General features: G+C 42.5%; 1 protein-coding gene across 1 annotated transcript; it reads left to right on the forward strand.

Moving 5' to 3' along the window:
- The first annotated feature begins 1,008 nt into the window (after positions 1-1,008).
- Positions 1,009-20,224, forward strand: LOC148882709 (zinc transporter ZIP4-like). Its single transcript, XM_089023277.1, has 12 exons — positions 1,009-1,382; positions 3,680-4,021; positions 9,509-9,704; positions 11,308-11,444; positions 12,374-12,545; positions 14,874-15,046; positions 15,116-15,304; positions 15,369-15,473; positions 15,542-15,599; positions 16,556-16,708; positions 16,828-17,015; positions 19,750-20,224. The coding sequence occupies exons 1-12, from the start codon at positions 1,158-1,160 to the stop codon at positions 19,876-19,878; spliced, it is 2,067 nt and encodes a 688-aa protein (XP_088879403.1). The 5' UTR covers positions 1,009-1,157; the 3' UTR covers positions 19,879-20,224.
- The last annotated feature ends 47 nt before the right edge of the window (positions 20,225-20,271 follow it).

Raw genomic sequence — 20,271 nt, forward strand, 5'->3', positions numbered from 1 at the left:
AAAGACAGGAAGCAGAGCTGGAGGTAGCAGACCTGAAGATGTTGAGGTTTTCTTTGGGAGTGACCAGGTTGGATATGATCAGGAATGAGTACATTAGGGGGACAACTCATATTAGAGGCTTTGGAGAGAAAGTCAGAGAGGCCAGACTGAGATGGTTTGGACATGTCCAGAGGAGAGAGAGCGACTATATCGGGAGAAGGATGCTGAGCCTTGAACTGCCAGGCAGGAGACCGAGAGTTAGACCGAAGAGGAGGTTTATGGATGTGGTCAAAGAGGACATGAAGGTAGCTGGTGTGAGAGAAGAGGATGCACAAAACCGCGATAGATGGAGGACATTGATTCGCTGTGGCGACCCCTGAAGGGAAAAGCCGAAAGGAAAAGAAGAATTATTTTATATGTATGTATGTATGTATGTATGTATGTATGTATGTATGTATGTATGTATGTATGTATGTATGTATTTATATAACAAAAAATACACCGACATTGAAATCAGTTTGATTTTGATGCTTAGTTTTCTGGAAGGAGTCCAATATGTATGTATTGCATTGTATTTTGGACAGCCGCCCCCATTTCGACCTCATATAACGCGAGATCCATATAATTTAGGAATTAACTGTTTTTTTCTGACGAAAGAATATAGTCTAAAGTTTTTTTTACCCTGCATTGAATCTTTATGTAGTCCCCCATTTATGTAGACCCCCATATTCTGTGGGTCCTGCAATTTGAGTGAAAATGACAAAAACCCTGGCACTGGAGTGGACACATTTTTGCACATCGCCTGGCAGTCAATGAGTTAATGATGAAATCATTTCTGTTTACTGAAATGATAAGGACTGTTATGTAATCCTGAGTTTTCTTTTCCTTTTTCTATTTTTGGACAGCAGGGGGCGCCACTGCCCTCAAATTGGCTACCTTGACCACATTGGCTACCCTGACACGCTCCCTGGTGGAAATGTGTGTGCGTATGTCCTGTTTAGCATTTACAGGACTGCGCTCAGAACCTGTCAGCCAATCACAACGCAGAGGCACCTCAAGTCTCATAAAGTCCGGCAGCAGCATCTTGACAGTGCAAGTTTGGTCCAGAAATCCAACAGAACCAGATCAACCGCCACAGGTCCACGTCTTTGTCGATTTCACACCAGTAGTCAGCCAAGATGAAATTGTTTCACCAAACGCTCGTCGTTCTCTTGGCATTGTCAACCTGGCGTGCGTTCGAGGGCGCATCGGCGTGTCCCCCCTTGGAGGAGGCGTACAAGGCCGTCGTGAACCTACTTCATCCCGGGCAGCAGCAGCCCTCACTTCTGGATGAGAAGTCTCTGGTCGCTCTCTTTAATACACTGGAGAACCGTGTGCAGTGTGGACAAGTGCCGTGTGGAAAGGTACGGTTTTTTTTTTGATTGCGCGACTCGGGGAGAAAGTACGCAGGTCTCAGGGTGATGCTACGGGTTCAAGGTCCAAAAACTGACATCCGGCTGATAATGCGAAAACAACGACTGATAATATTTTATTTCCCCCCCCTTCCAATTTAATGCCTAAGAATCTCGAGAACAGATTTAAAATAGTTTAAAATTTAGGTGGGGTTGTGAACGTACTACATAAATAAGGATGTATTGTATCTGTTTCTATGTGTTTGTTGGGTGCATTTATTGTAATTTATTTATTTAAATTCACCGCTCTAATACGCTCTAGTCTCGTTATATCGATATCGGATATATCGATAGTCCCGGTTATATTGATACTATTTCTATGCACGCACGGAGAAAATTACATGCAAACAGGGTCGGATATATCGATAGTCCCGGTTATATCGATATTTTTTTGGACTCCCTTGAATATCGATATAACGAGACTTTACTGTATTTACCCGTATTACGTAGATAATAATGATACATAAAGTATCATTATTATCATTCAATGCAAGGTAAAAAAAAAACCTAAACTCTATTGTTTCATCAGGAAAAAAACAGTTAATTCTTAAGTTATATAGGTCTGGAGTTATCAGAACTTGAAATGAGGGTGGCTGTCCAAAATACAATACAATATTGATTTCTACAGTGCTTTAACAACAGCGAAAGCTAACAAAGTGCTAACATGGAAAAAAAGGAAAATGCTGCCCCCTTGGGGAAAATTAAAAAAAATATTGCCAGAGGCCATGGCCAGCGCTTTATCAAAGCCCAAGCATGAAAAAAAAAGAATTTGCGAATGGCGCTCGACATCATATTTTCTATTCCCAAATAAATTCATGAATGGCAGTGATCGAGTTAAAATAACAAATTATTATACAATACAATACATATTTATTTAGATAGCGCTGTAACAACAGCTGAAGATGCAACAAAGCGCTGAACATGGACAGCTTATAATATACAGGAAATAAAGCAGTCACAAAGATAGTAGAAAGCACCTGGGTGTAAAACCAAGATCAGGTCTGAAAACATTTGAATATATTTTTTTTCATTTAAGTAACAAAATTTTTATAGCCATAATAAAAATAAGTCTATTTGTCGTTCATTACTGATTAAACTTACAAAACTCACAGACTAGTTTTACCACACTGTAAATCAACAGGTCTTCGTCACTATCAGCATGATCAAAAGTCCTTGAACTCGCCGTATGTCTCAATATGGCCGCAGTTAAAGAACAACTTGTGGTGGAATGTGTCCCACTGGCAGAAATAAAAAGGGAACTGATAAGTACTGAATACAGCCGATTTCAACCCTCCACGAAAATCAATCAGTTAAAGGACAACCGACACCTCCGGTCAAGTTGCGTCCATAATTTGTAAAATCACTTCAAATGACTTCTACTAAGTGCATTTGACAAAGATTCCACGGCATATAGCTATATTTTACATTTTAAGACTTGCGCTGAATATTCAGGAAGTCTTGTTTTCGAGTTGATGACGATGCCCTAAGTGACGTCACGGAGGGAACGCCCCTGTCTGAGAAAGCGACACACAATGCATTTTGGGTAGTTTTTTTCATCTGAAAAAAATGTGTTGATCGCGAAATTAGAAGGAAAACCCATAAATAACGCAATGGTGAATCGTTGTGTGTCGCAGCCAATTGCGGTAACACGCATAAAGAAGGTGTAAGTTGACACAAATTCCCAGCGGACAAATCAGCCCATTTGCAACGGGGCTTGTGCGCCATCTTGTGCATTTTCTGGGCACTACATTGGAGTCCAGATGGCTTGAATTGATACGGAAGTATTTCTTTAATCGATTGCAAACATTTATGCTATCCTCTTCAGAACTATTTGAATCATATTCATAACTGGATGAGTAACAAGAAAGCATCTTCTCCGAATCTGAACTCTTTGAAGCCATTGTTTTGATTCTGTAGCAAGGCAGTTTGTGAAAGCGTATGAGGTCACGAACAAGGGGACGGGTCTTTCTCAATCTCCCCAGTTTCGAGCTCATTTTGTGGCAGTTTTGGGACACTTTAAGTCATTTTTATTGATATTTTGCATTTGACTAAAAATATCAGCCTGCGTGTTTTGGGTATTTTAGATATAGATATGTATTTTAGATTAGCTATAAAACGTTTTTCTGATGTCAGTTAAGAAACAAAAAAAAATGGTGTCGGTTGTCCTAACCCAAATAGTGATATCATCAAACGCTCAATTTCAAGGAAAGCAATCGAATCAATGACCATTTTAATTTTGATCACTGCAGTGCAACCTTTCGGAGGCCGTCCACCAGCTCGTCCACAATCCTGCCGACCATGGGCGGGCAGGCGAAAGCGACCGTGCCGTCGACGTGATGGAATTTAGTGCCCTCGCCGCCGGTTGCGTGCTGTACTTGGCCTCTCCTGACATGGTGTGTGCTGCAGCCAGCCAGGGCAGGTGGCGGCAGGAGGTGGAACACTTCCTGTATGGGATTGCAAGTGGACATTCCCAGCAAAGTCACACTGAAAACAAGTCGTGCCACGAGGTTGAGCATCGGCGAATGGGCCTTGCTGGATTAGAAAAAGTGCTCGGAGAAATTCCCCACCACTATAAGTCATCAGCTGTGGAGGTCAGTGGGTGAGGGAGAAGGGGGGGTATTTGCTTCTGGTCGGTCATTTCGTGCAAACAAGCCCGTTACAACACATTTGGTACTTTCAACCAGCTAATTCATCTGGAGTTTAAACAGGAAAGACCACTTGTCTGTGAGCAAAGGGTTCAAGGTTTGAGTCATATTAGATGCTTTAACTCATTCACTGCCAGACATTGCGCACAAAATGTGGCCACTTCTGTGCCAGGGTTTTTGTCATTTTCACTCAAATTGCAGGACCCACAGAATGTTGATTTTTAGGGCTACATAAACAAAGTAGCGTAACAAACCTTATTTTTCTCTTCTTTACTTAGAAAAAAATAGTTAATTCCTAAATTATATGGGTCTGGAGTTATCTGAGCTTGAAATGGGGGCGGCTGAAAAAAAACTATATAATGGCTATATATATATATATATATATATATATATATATATATATATATATATACAGTAAAGTCTCGTTATATCGATATTGGTTATATCTATAGTACCGCTTATTACGATACTATTTTCATTTCCCTTGCACATTTCTAGTCTTTTTATGTATAATTAGTACCGTTTAGCACGATACCCGGTTATTACGAGAATCCGGTTATTACGGTGCTCCTTTTCATCCCCCGCCGGCCATTTTTGTTGTTTATATCGATATATCCGTTGCGCCATTGGTCAACTTGGTCACGTGTCTTGTTACGTGAGCCGCCATCGGTCGCGCCATTGGTCGACTTGGTCACATGAGCCGCCATCGGTCGCGCTATTGGTCGACTTGGCCGTGTGACTTTGTCACGTGACACGCCATCGGTCGCGCCATTGGTCAACTTGGTCACGTGTCTTGGTTACGTGTCACGCCATCAGTCGCGCCATTGGTCGACTAGGTCAGGTGACTTGGTTACGTGCCCAGCACCCGTGTATTGGATTGGATTGGATTGGATATGCCTTTATTAGTCTCACAGTGGAGAACTTTACATTTCACAGCAGCATAGTGATGAAAGGAATGAAAGTAGAAAAACAAAATACATGAGCTGGTGGTCGGAGCACTCGGGGGGCAGTGACCCACAAACTCGACTAGATGAAAGAGGAGATGATCAAAGGTGGTTGCAACAGATCCGGGGAACAACAGCGAATATCTCGGTCCATAAAAGCTAAATGTTGAAAGCAAACACGCAGCTGTAGCATCCATTGATGAGTGTAGCAGAGCCATTTTCATTTTCAGACGCTAGCTCGTGTGTAGCAGACGAGATTGAAGTGTTTGTGTTAAAAGGTAAAAATGGGAAGCAGAAGAAGATTGATGACTTTTTTAAATTGTATACATAATACAGTAAGATGTAAGCGTTGCAGTTTCCCTGTTGTGTTATGTACATGCCCACTGTACTGTATATGAATGCAATCGTTTTTTGCAACAATGTTTCTTCTTTTGTCTGCTGAAGCGCGATGATTTTGATAATTATTAACATTCCATACTGTGTATTAAAGGACAGCCGATGTCACTTTTTATTCAAATGCAAATAAAAATGACTTCACGCCAAGACGTCTTGCATTGCTTGTGAATCCAAACAATGGCTTCAGATTCGGATAATATGCTTTCTTGTTACACATCCAGTTATGAATATGTTTCAAATACACTGTAGTTCTGAAGATTAAAGCATACATGTTTACAATCATTAAAGAATTATATGTGCCATTTTGAGGCAACAGTGCTGGGAACAGCACGGATACTGCGCAGAACCCTCAAGCTTCCTGGCCTTTTGTTTAATGCAGTTCGGCACAGTATGATATATATAGTCCCGGTTATATATATTTTTTATGAATATCGATATAACGAGACTTTACTGTATATATATATATATATATATATATATATATATATATATATATACCATATATATGAGGGTTCTGCGCAGTATCCGTGCTGTTCCCAGCACTGTGCTTTTATGGAACAAGATATTCGCTGTTGTTCCCCGGATCTGTTGCAACCACTCGTCGAGTTTGTGGGTCACTGCCCCGAGTGCTCCGACCACCAGAGGCACGACTGTCTCCTTTACCTTCCTGGCTCTCTCCAGCTCCTCTCTGAGCCCTTGATATTTCTCGAGTTTCTCATGTACCTTCTTTCTGATGTTTCCATCACTCGGGACCGCTACATCCACGACAACGGCTTTCCTTTCCCCTTTATCTATGACCACGATATCTGGTTGGTTTGCCATTACCATCTCGTCAGTCTGTCCCACAGGATCTTTGCTCGGCCATTCTCTACCACCTTGGGAGGTGTTTCCCATTTTGACCTTGGGGTTTCTAGTCCATACTCCGCACAGATGTTTCGGTAGACTATGCCAGCCACCTGGTTATGGCGCTCCATGTAGGCTTTCCCTGCCAGCACCTTACACCCTGCAGTGTTGGATTGTCTCAGGTGCCTCTTTGCACAACCTACACCTTGGGTCTTGTCTGGTGTGGTATATCCCTGCCTCTATGGCTCTGGTGTTCAGGGCCTGCTCTTGAGCAGCCAGGATGAGTGCCTCTGTGCTGTCCTTTAGGCCAGCCCTCTCTAGCCACTGATAGGACTTCTTAAGATCAGCCACTTCTGTTATGGTTCGGTGGTACATCCCGTGTAGGGGCTTTTCCTCCCATGATTGTCCCTCTTCCAGCACCTCATCCTCTGTTCCCCATTGTCTGAGACATTCTCTGAGTACATCATCCGTTGGAGCCTTCTCTTTGATGTATTCATGGAGCTTGGATGTTTCGTCCTGGACAGTGGCTCTCACACCCACTAGTCCCCGGCCTCCTTCCTTACGGCTTGTGTACAGTCTCAGGGTGCTGGACATGGGATGGAACCCTCCGTGCATGGTGAGGAGTTTTCGGGTCTTAACATCCGTGGTCTGAATCTCTTCATTTGGCCACCTTATTATTCCTGCAGGGTATCTGATCACTGGCAGGGCATAGCTCTTTATTGCCCGGGTCTTGTTCTTGCCATTGAGCTGGCTTCTGAGGACTTGCCTCACCCGCTGGAGGTATTTGGTCGTAGCCGCTTTCCTTGTTGCTAGTTCGAGGTTGCCATTGGCCTGTGGTATACCAAGGTACTTGTAGCTGTTTTCAATGTCGGCTATCGTTCCTTCAGGGAGTGAGACCCCTTCAGTGTGGACTACCTTGCCCCTCTTAGTCACCATCCGACTACATTTCTCCAGCCCGAATGACATTCCGATCCTGGTTGTGTGGATCAGGGAGTCTATGTCCCTTTCGCTCTTAGCATACAGCTTTATGTCATCCATGTAGAGGAGGTGACTGATCGTAGCTCCATTTCTGAGTCGGTATCCATAGCCTGTCTTGGCGATTATCTGGCTGAGGGGGTTCAGTCCTATGCAGAACAGCATTGGGGAGAGTACATCACCTTGGTATATGCCACATTTGATGGACACTTGCGTTAGTGGCTTCAAGTGTGGTTTTCCACATCCTCATCGAGTTTGCAACGAAGGCTCTCAGGGTCCTGTTGACCTTATACAACTCCAAGCATTCAGTGATCCATGTGTGTGGCATCGAGTCATATGCTTTCTTGTAATCAATCCAGGCTGTGCACAGGTTGGTATGTCGGGACCTGCAGTCTTGAGCGACTGTTCTGTCAACCAGCAGCTGATGTTTGGCACCTCTAGTATCTCTACTAATGCCTTTCTGTGCTTTACTCATGTACTGATCCATGTGTCCACTTATCTTAGCCGCAATTATTAGCCATCCTGGGTGAGTCCCATCCATCAGCAACTGGCTGCTGTTAGAACCCTGCCACTGAGCGTACACTTTCGCAGGTTGTGTTGCGAACAGCCTGTTTATTCTTCTGGCCTCATTCTCTTTCGTGTACCTCTTTAGGCGACTGGACAAGGCCTGGAGCCTTTGTTTGGCAGTTTCGAGTGCTTCAGGTATGGTTATCTGCATGTACCTCTTGGGTATTGGCCTTCTATTCACACCTCTCTGGATCTCCGTCAATTGACTCACATCTTTCCGAGCCGCCTTGATCTTGGCCTCCAACCGTCTTTTCCATGGTGGGTAATGAATCTCGTGGCTCTCATGGTTGCTCTTGTAGCCAAGCATCTCTAGGATCACTGATGCTGAGGTGTATATCAGCTCATTGGTTTCCGTGATCGTTCCGTTCGGGATCGTTCTCAGTGCTGCATTCACAGTTTCCATGAGACTTTCAGGTGGTACTTCCCATAGCCGTTGTAATCGGTGTCTTCGTTGCCCAGTTTTCATTCTTGCCATTATCTTATCTCTCAGTTCGGTTGCTGCCTCGCTCAGCATTTCATTCATTGGGGCTGGCTTCCCAATCTCATCATTCATTGGGGCTTGCCTCCCAATCTCTGGTTGAACCTCTTTCCCTGATGTGGCAGCCTGGGGCCCTTCACCTCGGAATTTGTTTTGTACCTCATCAATCTCAAGTTGTGAGGAATTGCCGTTTGTGGATATTGGAACACTGAGCTACTAGTTGTTTCGTGGTCAACCGTGACTGTGGGTTTCGAAGTAACCATTCAGCCCCCATTCTCCGCATGTAACCCCTCTGACTAGGGTTGCTTGAGTAGTAGCATTCCAACAGAGCCATGTTATCGCATCTCGTCCATCTCAGCTTTGTTCCAGTAGCCCATTTTTCATCAGGGTGCTCTGGTTCCCCAGCACCTGACACAGACCTTGTTTGGCCGGGCGACGTCTGAGCCGGCATGTCATTTCATTTCTTGTCTCTCATTATCATATGAGGTAGGCATTAGCGTGAAGGGTCTTGCCCAAGGACCCACACTGGATGATGTCATTGTGCTCATTTTCTCTGCCACAAGTGGGATTCCAACCCTCGTCTCCCATATGCCGAACCGATGCCTTATCAACTGAGCTATCCAGCCGATCCATTATATAGTTTTATATATATATATATATATATATATATATATATATATAGAGAGAGAGAGAGAGAGAGAGAGAGAGAGAGAGAGAGAGAGAGAGAGAGAGAGAGAGAGAGAGAGAGAGAGAGAGAGAGAGAGAGAGAGAGAGAGAGAGAGAGAGAGAGAGAGAGAGAGAAATGCAATGTGTATATATATGTATAAATGCAATTTTAAATAGGTGGGTTTTGAGATGGAATTTGAAGGTGGGAAGACAATCAATGTTACGAATGTTGGCAGGAAGTGAGTTCCAGAGTTTGGGGGCAGAGCAGCTGAAAGCCCGTCATGGTGAGACGGGCAGGGGGGGTGGGGGCACACAGCGGTGGAGGGAGGAAGAGGATAACTTTTTTTTTCAGAACTTTGCTGCTGTGAAATGTAAATTTCTCTACTGCGAGACTAATAAAGGCAAATCCAATCCAATCCAAGGATCTGAGAGAACGAGAGTGAATAGAAATTTGAAGAAGGTCAGATAGGTATGGGGGAATGGTTATGGATAGCTTTAAATGTATGTTTGGGTTTGACTGACGAAGTCAAGTAATGAAAGAAGCCTTTGTTTTTAACCCGCCAGGGCTGCATCACAACAAGCGACATCATGTCAGAGGTTGGCGTCTCATCGGCAGAGCAGACACAAGCAGCGGGTGCCGTGCTTGGCCGGCTCTTGTATCATGCCCTGCGAGGTCAATGCTTCCAATCGCTCCCTGACGAGAGCTTCTTCCTGGATTACATCATGCACCAACTGGGCTCTGAGAATTTCACAATCACAGGTAAGAAAATAAAGAAATAGACAAATACAGTAATCCCTCATTTTTCACTGTTCACTGTTTCAGCGTTCACTCAACCCGGAATAACTCATATAGATAGAAAGCTAGCTATCTAGATATTAGATAGCTAATGATAGATAGATAGCCAGCTAGACAGCTATATAGCTAATAAATAGCAATTAGATAACGAGCTAGGCAGCCAGATAGCTATCTATGTAGCAAGCTACATAGCTGTCTACATAGGCAACTAGATATAGCTGGATACCGAGATAAGTAAAAAGAAGTGAACAGAGGAAAAATAAAAAATAAAAAAAAGTCAGTGAAAAGACAAAAACAAAAAAGCTAAATGGGCCGAAAGAAAGTTGAGCCAAAGAGCAAAAAAAAAGAACAAGGCACATTTAAACAGCGTGACAAATTGGCCGCTAATGGGGACCGGGACCACCTGACAAGATCCACAGCCAATCCACATGGCTGTAAATCATGGGATATTGTGCTGTCATTGGCTGACGTCAGCGCTGGAAACCCATCAAGCTACAACCATGTACAAAACCCCGAAGTCATTCTGATAGGAAAATAGACAGAAAAGAAGTTATGTCCAAAAATTTCATCTTGTGAAATGTTTAGTCGGCCAAACACGTGTGACGACAATGCACAATGGTTTTCTCGTTATCATAATACATTTCATTATTAAGCCCCTTTCAAAACTCTCAAGCAGCGGCAGCCACACGCGCCAGCATTCACTCAACCCGGAAGTAACTCAAACAGAAAGAACGTGAGCTAGCTAGCTAATAGATAACTAATAGATAGCTCACCAACTAGATAGCTAATAGATAGATAGCCACCTAGATAGCCAATAGATAGCCAGCCAGCCAGATAGCTGATAGCTAGCAAGCCAGATAGCTAATAGATAGCCAGCTAGATAGCCAGCCAGATAGCGAATAAATAAATAAATAACCAGGCAAATACATTAAAACAATAAATGGCTAAATAAGTTAACAAAATAATAAATAATAAACGAGCTAATAAATAAATACATTGACAGATAATAAATAAATGCATACATAAATAACAAATCCACAATAAATGAATGAATCAATTCAAATTCCAGGACCCGCAGAATATTGAGTTTTAGGACTTCATAAACATTCAATTCACCGTAAGTATCCTTGGACTATTTTCTTTCACCGGAAAAAAAAGGAGTTAATTCCTAAATTATCTGAGCTTGTAATGGTGGCAGCTGTACAAAATACTATGCATACATATAGATTTATATAGCGCTGAAGCTGGAACAAAGCGCTAACATGTACAAAAGACAAATGCTGCCCCCTCGTGGAAGGGAAAGAACATTGCCAGAGGTCTGACCAGCACTTTATCGGCAGAGTTAATTCCTAAATTATATGCGTCTGGAGCAGTGTCTGAAACTCATGACAAAAAGCAAGTATCAAGAAAGGTATATTGATATATGTAATTGTATTGCATCAACCCATATTTACAGTACAAGTGTCCAGTTTTTTTATTTTTTTTCACATGAGATTATTGCGAATTTAGAATCGTGAAGTCGTGGGGGATTACTGTAAAAATAAAAGCTACTGTGTGGACATTGTAGAGTTGGAGGCTGTCATGATGTCACTGGACATCGGAACCAACTTGGAGTCCAGCCACGGGCACGAGGAAGACGAGCATGACCATCACCATCATAGCTTCTGGCGGCGACATTCCGAAAAGAACATCACGTGGGAGGAGGTTAGGGCAATGTTGAAAATCACACCATAACATGTTATAGGTACGCTACAGTGACCTATATTCCACCGCAATTGTTTCTGTCCAGTGAACCGAGCGCACTCTGTACTCGCAGTCGTATATCATTGCATTTTTGTGAAGTACGTAATGATTTTTGGTGGGATTTTCCAAGCTATGCAGTTTGTGATGACGTATTACACTCATTTCCCTCCATGCTGGTTCTTGAAATATCCGAATACGACAACGAGAAAGGGGGAAAAAAATGATTGAAGTTTATCAGAATCAGAATCACAATCAGAATCAGAAAACCTTTATTCGTCCCACAATGCTCTTTTTGCTAACAATACAGCTTATAAAGGTGAGTAAATTGTATTTTTATAACTCATAGAAGTGGTAGAAAATATATTTTTCTCCATAAATGCCAATTTTCAAGCAAAAAGAAGCATTAGCATATACATTTATAGAGCATTTTCTTTCCTAGTATTCAGTGACAGCCATGTTTGATTTCTGACGAAAATCTGCCTGCATTCGATCGTTGATATTTGCTCATTTATATTTTGAATCTTTTCTTGTGTTTCCTTGTTTAGAATTTCAAAAGATTTCCAATGGTACCTTACTTGTTAAAATCTGTCAAAAATTAAGAAAGTTATGATAGTTTAAATTGTAATAAAGAACTCGGTCACATATTTTCATTTTTAACTGTGTAATAACAGGTAAAAAAATCCCCTCATATTTCCAAAATTACAAAATATTTTTATATAATTCATTATTTCCTTATTGTTTGTCATAGAACAATAATCTATACATCATTTGAAAGCTATTTAAATGCACTTTAATATGGTATTTGAAAATGTGTGCTGAATTATTATTGAAAATTTTTGTCACATCCCTACATGTTACAACAACTTGCGAAATAACACATTTTCTCTTAGCGCTGCTTCTCCGCGCACGAGCTGGTACTGATCCATGGCCTCGGTGCGAACTCGAATGGACTGGGCCGCTCTGACCTGGCTCGGCTTAGCCCGGCGCTGATCCAGCAGATTCTGAGCGGGGCCTGCGGCAGCTCACAACCCGCGAAACCCGACCAGCTTAGTAAAACGGAGAGTAAGTGCCGTTTGCCGTTGATAACCAAAATAGAAACACCTAGCGAAACGTTTACAGTAATCCTTCGTTTATCGCTGTAAATGCAGACTGGGACCACCCGCGATAGACGAAAAACAGCGATGTCGCAAACGCGATATGTATTGGTAAATTTACATAGTGAATACTTAGCCAGATAGCCAACAGCTAGACAGCTTGCAGCCAGCCAATGAAATTTATTATTATTATTATTATTATTATTATTATTATTATTATTATTATTATTATTAGCTACCTGGCTAGCTGGCTATCTGTTAGCTATCTATCCAGCTAGCTAGCTATTAGCTGGTTATCTGGCTATCTATTGACTGTCTATTGGCTGCCTAGCTGGCTGGCTATCTGTTGACTATCTAATATATAGCTGGCTCGCTTTCTATCTATTTGAGTTACTTGAGTGAACGCTGGCGCGTTTTTCTGCCGCTGCTCACCCAAAGAAAAAAATATCCTGTGACTGGAAAGTGACCTTGAGAGTTTTGAAAGGTGCTTATAAATGAAATGTATTATTATTATGATGGTGATGATGATGATGCTTATTATTATTATTATTATTATTATTATAAAAATGTATCTGTATTGGCCCATGAACTCCTCAAGACAATGATTGAAATCGGCAGCTCATTGTCAGATGTGGCCAAATAAAAACCGATGTTTTTAATTACTGTTTGTTTTTTTGGCATTTACAGCACAGTTACGCCTCACAATGGACGAATATTTAAAAAAATGGTAAATCTTTTACAGTGTAAATCACTGTTTAGCGTTAATGGCTGGGGGGGAAGAAGCGACTTAAATTTCTGCTGGATTTGGGAGTAATAATATAATAATAATACATTTCATTTCTAAGCACCTTTCAAAACTCTCAAGGTAACTTTACAGTCACAGGATAAGTTTTTTTCTGTGGGTGAGCAGCGGCAGCCACACGCGCCAGCGTTCACTCAACCCGGAATAACTCAAATAGATAGAAAGCTAGCTAGCTAATACCTAGTTAATAGACAGCTAGTTATATAGCTAGATAGATAGCTAATAGATGGCTAACTTGATAGATAGCTAATAGATCGCTAGATAGCCAGCTAGTTAGTTAGATAGCTAATAAACAGCAAATAGCTAGCTAGATAGCAGACAGTCAGTCCGATAGCTAATAGACAGCAAATAGCTAGCTAGCTAGATAGCCAGCTAGTTAGATAGCTAATAGACAGGAAATAGCTAGCTATCTAGATACCCAGCCAGCTAGTTAGTTAGATAGTTAATAGACATCAAATAGATAGCTAGCTAGATAGCCAGCTTGTTAGTTAGATAGCTAATAGACAGAAAACAGATAGCTAGCTTCTGTAGCCACAAGGGGACACAAGCCAGTAGCTGGAAAAAGTCAAAGTCAGCTTTATTGTCAATTATGCTAATGTGCATGACATACAGCACAGATGAAATTACTGTCCTTCGGACCCAGCATGCAAGGCACTTATAATTACTTTAACAAACATACGTCTGTGTAAGCTCTCAGTCGTACAGGAGTGGTCCATCGATGAGAAGGTTTCTTCAGCCGTCATCTGTACAAAAGTGAAGGTTTCGGACGTTTCGCCTCCTATCCAAGAGGCTTCGTCAGCGAACTAAAGTCTGACTGGTCGTATCGGCCCCATTTATATATCCCTAATGTCCAGACATGGTGGCGCCGGACACAGCTATGATAGGTCCCTACTCTCAGGTTGGGCAGAGGACCCCTTCCTGTGGCCCCACTGATTGTTCCTACATTCCTGACTAACGACTGGCCTATTACCCCCACTCCCACCGGTATCACCTCATCAGCATTACGAAAGTTGCCTAACCTGTTTTGCCTAAGCAGGCTATTGTATGAACGATCCAAATTGAACCTCACCCCACCAGACCGGTTTAATGAAGGATTTTGTTGTTTTATAAGAATCGCTTCTTTTACCCCCCTTTCAAACCATCGATGTTCTTTCGCTAAGATTTTAACCTCATTGTCATCAAATGAGTGGTTGCTAGCTTTTAGGTGCAAATGTACTGCCGATTAAGGTCCACTTATATTATCCCTGCGATGTTGATAAAGTCTTTTTTTGTACAGATGACGGCTGAAGAAACCTTCTCATCGATTTAACAAACATAAACATGAAAACGCCAATTTGCCGGGAGAGGTGGTGGGCAGGGTGCGGAGGGTCCAGTCGGTAAATAGTCTGTCGGTTAATAATGAAGGTGGCGTCTTACTGCCAGTTGATGATTATGTGGAGACTTATCCTTCCAGTAGATTATTGACTGTTTGCCCTTGCATGCATGTGACCGCAGGGTACCTGTACGCCACTCTGGCCAACGTGGTCATCACGCTGATGTCCATGTTTGGCATTGTGTTGCTTCTATGCACGTCATGCACCAACGTCTTCCAGCTCTGCATCCAGTTCTGCATCAGCTTGGCCGTGGGTTCGCTCACGGGGGACGCTTTGCTGCACCTGCTGCCCATGGTGAGTCCGCTGTGATCTTGGCTTTTCATCACAGATGTTACATCGGGGATCATTGATCAATGTGCGTAGTTTCTGGGCCTGCACGTCCACTCGGGCGAAGGAGGTGGAAGCCATCAAAGTCGCCACGGCGATCACAGTCAACACCCAGAAGTGTCGGACTATGTGTACAAGATGCTGGTGGTGCTGAGCGGCATTTATTTGTTCTACCTGATGGAAACCGTCTTCAATATCATCACGCAAGGACATAATCACCACAAGGTAAGCAAAAGAAAAAAAAATCCCCAAAAAAACATTTTCTAATCCTTCGTGACGGACATCCAAGGATGAATCTGAAGTTCACCACTGCAACCACGACCGAGTTCTTGAAATGTATCACCAGGAGAGGAAACAAAAGGACAAAATGCATTCAACTTCCAAAACGGACCTCGTAAGAATCATTGCACACCAGGTCAACTGAAATCATTGTGACGATAATTAATAACGACATTTGTCAAGGTCAAAGAGGAGGAGCAGCACGAAAGAGATTCTTACATGACCACAGAGAGGACCAGAGGTAGGGTTTTACTTTTGTCCCCCGCATATATACTAGCCACCATTTCGTGCCTCGTTTATTGATGAAAGAACACACTGCACATATTTTTCCTTTAATAAAACCACACATAGCAAATACTTACTGACGCTCCCCAACTTACGAACAGGATACGTTTCGAACGGTCGTTTGTAAGATGAGTCCGTTCGTAAGTTGTTTCAGTGTTATATTTTGTACGTAATGACCGAGAAAGCGACACACAATGCATTTTGGGTACTTTGTTTGGTCTGAAAACTTCGTGTTGATCCGTGTTGATTGGCGAAATTATAAGGAAAAAACATAAATAACGCGATGGTGAATCCTTGTGTGTTGCACCAAGACTACTATTTGATACTAGTTGACACAAATTCCCAGCAGACAAATCAGCCCATTTCCAACGGAGTTTGGGCGCCATCTTGTGCATTTTCTGGGCGCTACATTGGAGTCCAGACGGCTCGAATTGATACAAAAGGACTTCTTTAATTGATTCCAAACATTTATGCTTTCCTCTTCAGAACTATTTGAATCATATTCATAACTGGATGAGTAACAAGAAAGCCATTGTTTTGATTCTCGAGCAAGGAAAGACGTCCTGGCGTGACGTCATGAACAAGGAGGCGGGACCTTCTGAAACTGAAACTTTCTGAGGTCATTTTGAAGTAGTTTTGGGACACTTTAACTGATTTTTATTGGTATTTTTCATTTGACTAAAATGTCAGCCTGTGTGTTTTGGGTATTTTAGATGCTATAAAACGTTTTTCTGATGTCAGTAAGGAAACAAAAAAGTGGTGTCGGTTGTCCTTTAGTAAAAAAAGTTTGTATTTACCTTTGTTCGTAACTCGAATGTTCATAAGTAGGTGACTGTCAGCATGGAACCTTTTGCGCACCTCTAATGATATTGATCAATTGCTAACTAACATATGGACGCTGTCCTTGCACAGAACACCGGTTGCTGCCTTACATGATCACGATAGGGGACGGCATCCACAACTTCGCCGACGGCCTGGCGATGGGCGCCGCCTTCTCGCTGTCGTGGAAATCCGGACTGGCCACGTCGCTGGCTGTCCTCTGCCACGAGCTGCCTCACGAGCTAGGTGACACATACGCACTTCCAAATAAAACATGACGGCTATTGGGAAAATAGCAGAAATGAAAGCCATTTCGACAAAAATAACTTCCTGATTGTTCATTTGAACGCTTTTGTGCATCAAAGGTGATTTCGCCATTTTGCTCAACTGCGGCATGTCAGTGCGCCGGGCGCTCCTTTTTAACGTCGGCAGCGCCATGACGTCTTTCGTGGGCCTCTACATCGCCCTGAGCGTGGCGACCGACCTGGCCACCACGCAGTGGATTGCCACCATCACCGCGGGCCTTTTTCTCTATGTGGGCTTGGCTGATATGGTGAGTGTTACCACTTTTTAAGTATTGTGCTGTGGAATTCCTTTCAGTGGAGATAGTATATGCAGTACACATTGGAATCAGGAATCAGGAAGGGATTTTAAAAAATCATCTACAGTGATACCTTGGTTTATGAACCCCTTGGCTTACGAACTTTTCGGTTTACGAACGTTAAATGTATGACAATTTTACCTTGGCATACGAACTATTTTTCGGGATACACACGAAGCTGCCACAATGAGTGATGTGTCGTTTGCGAACGAGCCCGTTCTCCTAGCAAGAAAATGGCAGCCGGCTTGTTTTGATCCTCTATTCCTCGCCCCCAGTCGTCGGTTAATGCCACGTGATTGGTCAAGAAAGCAGCAGTGAGGGGATGTAGTTTAAACATTAAAGAGACAGGCATACGAAAGAGAGAGAATGACAAAATGGATAGAAAACAGTGACATTTGGACCCGTTTCAACTTTGATAGTTGAAACGGATCCAAGGCAGAGTGTAGATTGCAAGGTTAAAAAATCCCATCAATCAGGCTCCAGAAATAACCCACCCAAGCCATCTGTACACTCTGTACGCGATCAACCCAGCTAAACAGAACACAATTGATGAGAAATTAGGTAAAATTATCGCAGAGAAAGCACCTACGAGGGATAATTTCTCAAGATAGTGAAAGAAGAAAGCTATGTTCTTCATCAAGTGTTTAATGCTGATGACACTCCATTCCATCAAGCCATCAATGACCATCACAAAGGTCAATAAAACCACTTTATTATACAGTACAGTTTATTTCTTTAATTATAATACCATAGCACATTTATTGTACATAAAATAAGGTATAGTTTGTGTCGTTTTAAGGCTTAGAAAATTAGAAAGTAGAAAATTGTGTTTAACGGGGACCTCGGAACGGATTATTCTAATTTTAATGGTTTCCTATGAGAAATTAATTTTTGGGATACACACATTTCACCTTACACACTGTCTGGGAAACAATTAAGTTTGTAAGACAAAGTATCACTGTATCTCTCTCTACCTACCTACCTATCTCTCTCTCTCTTTCTCTCTCTATCGCTCTCTACCCATCCATCCAACCAACCATTTTTAATAAAATGCAATATTTGCTGTTGTCCCCCACTCCAGTTACCCACCATGATGCACATGAAATCCAAGAGGCCGTGGCTGATCTTCGCACTGCAGAACGTCGGCCTGCTTTGCGGTTGGGCCACGGGCGCCGCCTTCTCGCTGTCGTGGAAATCCGGACTGGCCACGTCGCTGGCTGTCCTCTGCCACGAGCTGCCTCACGAGCTAGGTGACACATACGCACTTCCAAATAAAACATGACGGCTATTGGGAAAATAGCAGAAATGAAAGCCATTTCGACAAAAATAACTTCCTGATTGTTCATTTGAACGCTTTTGTGCATCAAAGGTGATTTCGCCATTTTGCTCAACTGCGGCATGTCAGTGCGCCGGGCGCTCCTTTTTAACGTCGGCAGCGCCATGACGTCTTTCGTGGGCCTCTACATCGCCCTGAGCGTGGCGACCGACCTGGCCACCACGCAGTGGATTGCCACCATCACCGCGGGCCTTTTTCTCTATGTGGGCTTGGCTGATATGGTGAGTGTTACCACTTTTTAAGTATTGTGCTGTGGAATTCCTTTCAGTGGAGATAGTAAATACAGTACACATTGGAATCAGGAATCAGGAAGGGATTTTAAAAAATCATCTACAGTGATACCTTGGTTTATGAACCCCTTGGCTTACGAACTTTTCGGTTTACGAACGTTAAATGTATGACAATTTTACCTTGGCATACGAACTATTTTTCGGGATACACACGAAGCTGCCACAATGAGTGATGTGTCGTTTGCGAACGAGCCCGTTCTCCTAGCAAGAAAATGGCAGCCGGCTTGTTTTGATCCTCTATTCCTCGCCCCCAGTCGTCGGTTAATGCCACGTGATTGGTCAAGAAAGCAGCAGTGAGGGGATGTAGTTTAAACATTAAAGAGACAGGCATACGAAAGAGAGAGAATGACAAAATGGATAGAAAACAGTGACATTTGGACCCGTTTCAACTTTGATAGTTGAAACGGATCCAAGGCAGAGTGTAGACTTGCAAGGTTAAAAAATCCCATCAATCAGGCTCCAGAAATAACCCACCAAGCCATCTGTACACTCTGTACGCGATCAACCCAGCTAAACAGAACACAATTGATGAGAAATTAGGTAAAATTATCGCAGAGAAAGCACCTACGAGGGATAATTTCTCAAGATAGTGAAAGAAGAAAGCTATGTTCTTCATCAAGTGTTTAATGCTGATGACACTCCATTCCATCAAGCCATCAATGACCATCACAAAGGTCAATAAAACCACTTTATTATACAGTACAGTTTATTTCTTTAATTATAATACCATAGCACATTTATTGTACATAAAATAAGGTATAGTTTGTGTCGTTTTAAGGCTTAGAAAATTAGAAAGTAGAAAATTGTGTTTAACGGGGACCTCGGAACGGATTATTCTAATTTTAATGGTTTCCTATGAGAAATTAATTTTTGGGATACACACTTTTCACCTTACACACTGTCTGGGAAACAATTAAGTTTGTAAGACAAAGTATCACTGTATCTCTCTCTACCTACCTACCTATCTCTCTCTCTCTTTCTCTCTCTATCGCTCTCTACCCATCCATCCAACCAACCATTTTTAATAAAATGCAATATTTGCTGTTGTCCCCCACTCCAGTTACCCACCATGATGCACATGAAATCCAAGAGGCCGTGGCTGATCTTCGCACTGCAGAACGTCGGCCTGCTTTGCGGTTGGGCCACCCTGCTGCTTTTGTCCCTCTACGAGGAGAACATCAGCTTCTAGCATCTTCCACCCGCTCAGGTTTTAACACGTGAGGGATGCATCATTTTCTAGGATGTGAAATGTGTGGAGGAGAATAACATAATATAGACTACGTATATGCAAAATGAAACGATTTTATACAATTAAATATAATCCAAGGAAATGGGGCGTCGTGACGACTGCTGTCGGATTCTTTAGAATATAAAAAACGCGTGACCCAAGATGTTGCACTTCAAAAATTTGCGAGTCTTGTACGATCGCCCGATTTTATGAACAAATAAAGTCGGCGAAAAGGGACTTTGAACGCGCAACTACGCGCTGACTTTTTACCATGTAAGTGACTTCACAGGCACATGACAGCAACTTAAACTCATTTTGGGTATTTTAGATGCTATAAAACGTTTTTCTGATGTC

The sequence above is a fragment of the Hippocampus bargibanti genome, linkage group LG20, assembly GCF_051943395.1.
Source record: "Hippocampus bargibanti isolate YZ-2025 linkage group LG20, ASM5194339v1, whole genome shotgun sequence".
Taxonomy (NCBI): Eukaryota; Metazoa; Chordata; class Actinopteri; order Syngnathiformes; family Syngnathidae; genus Hippocampus; species Hippocampus bargibanti.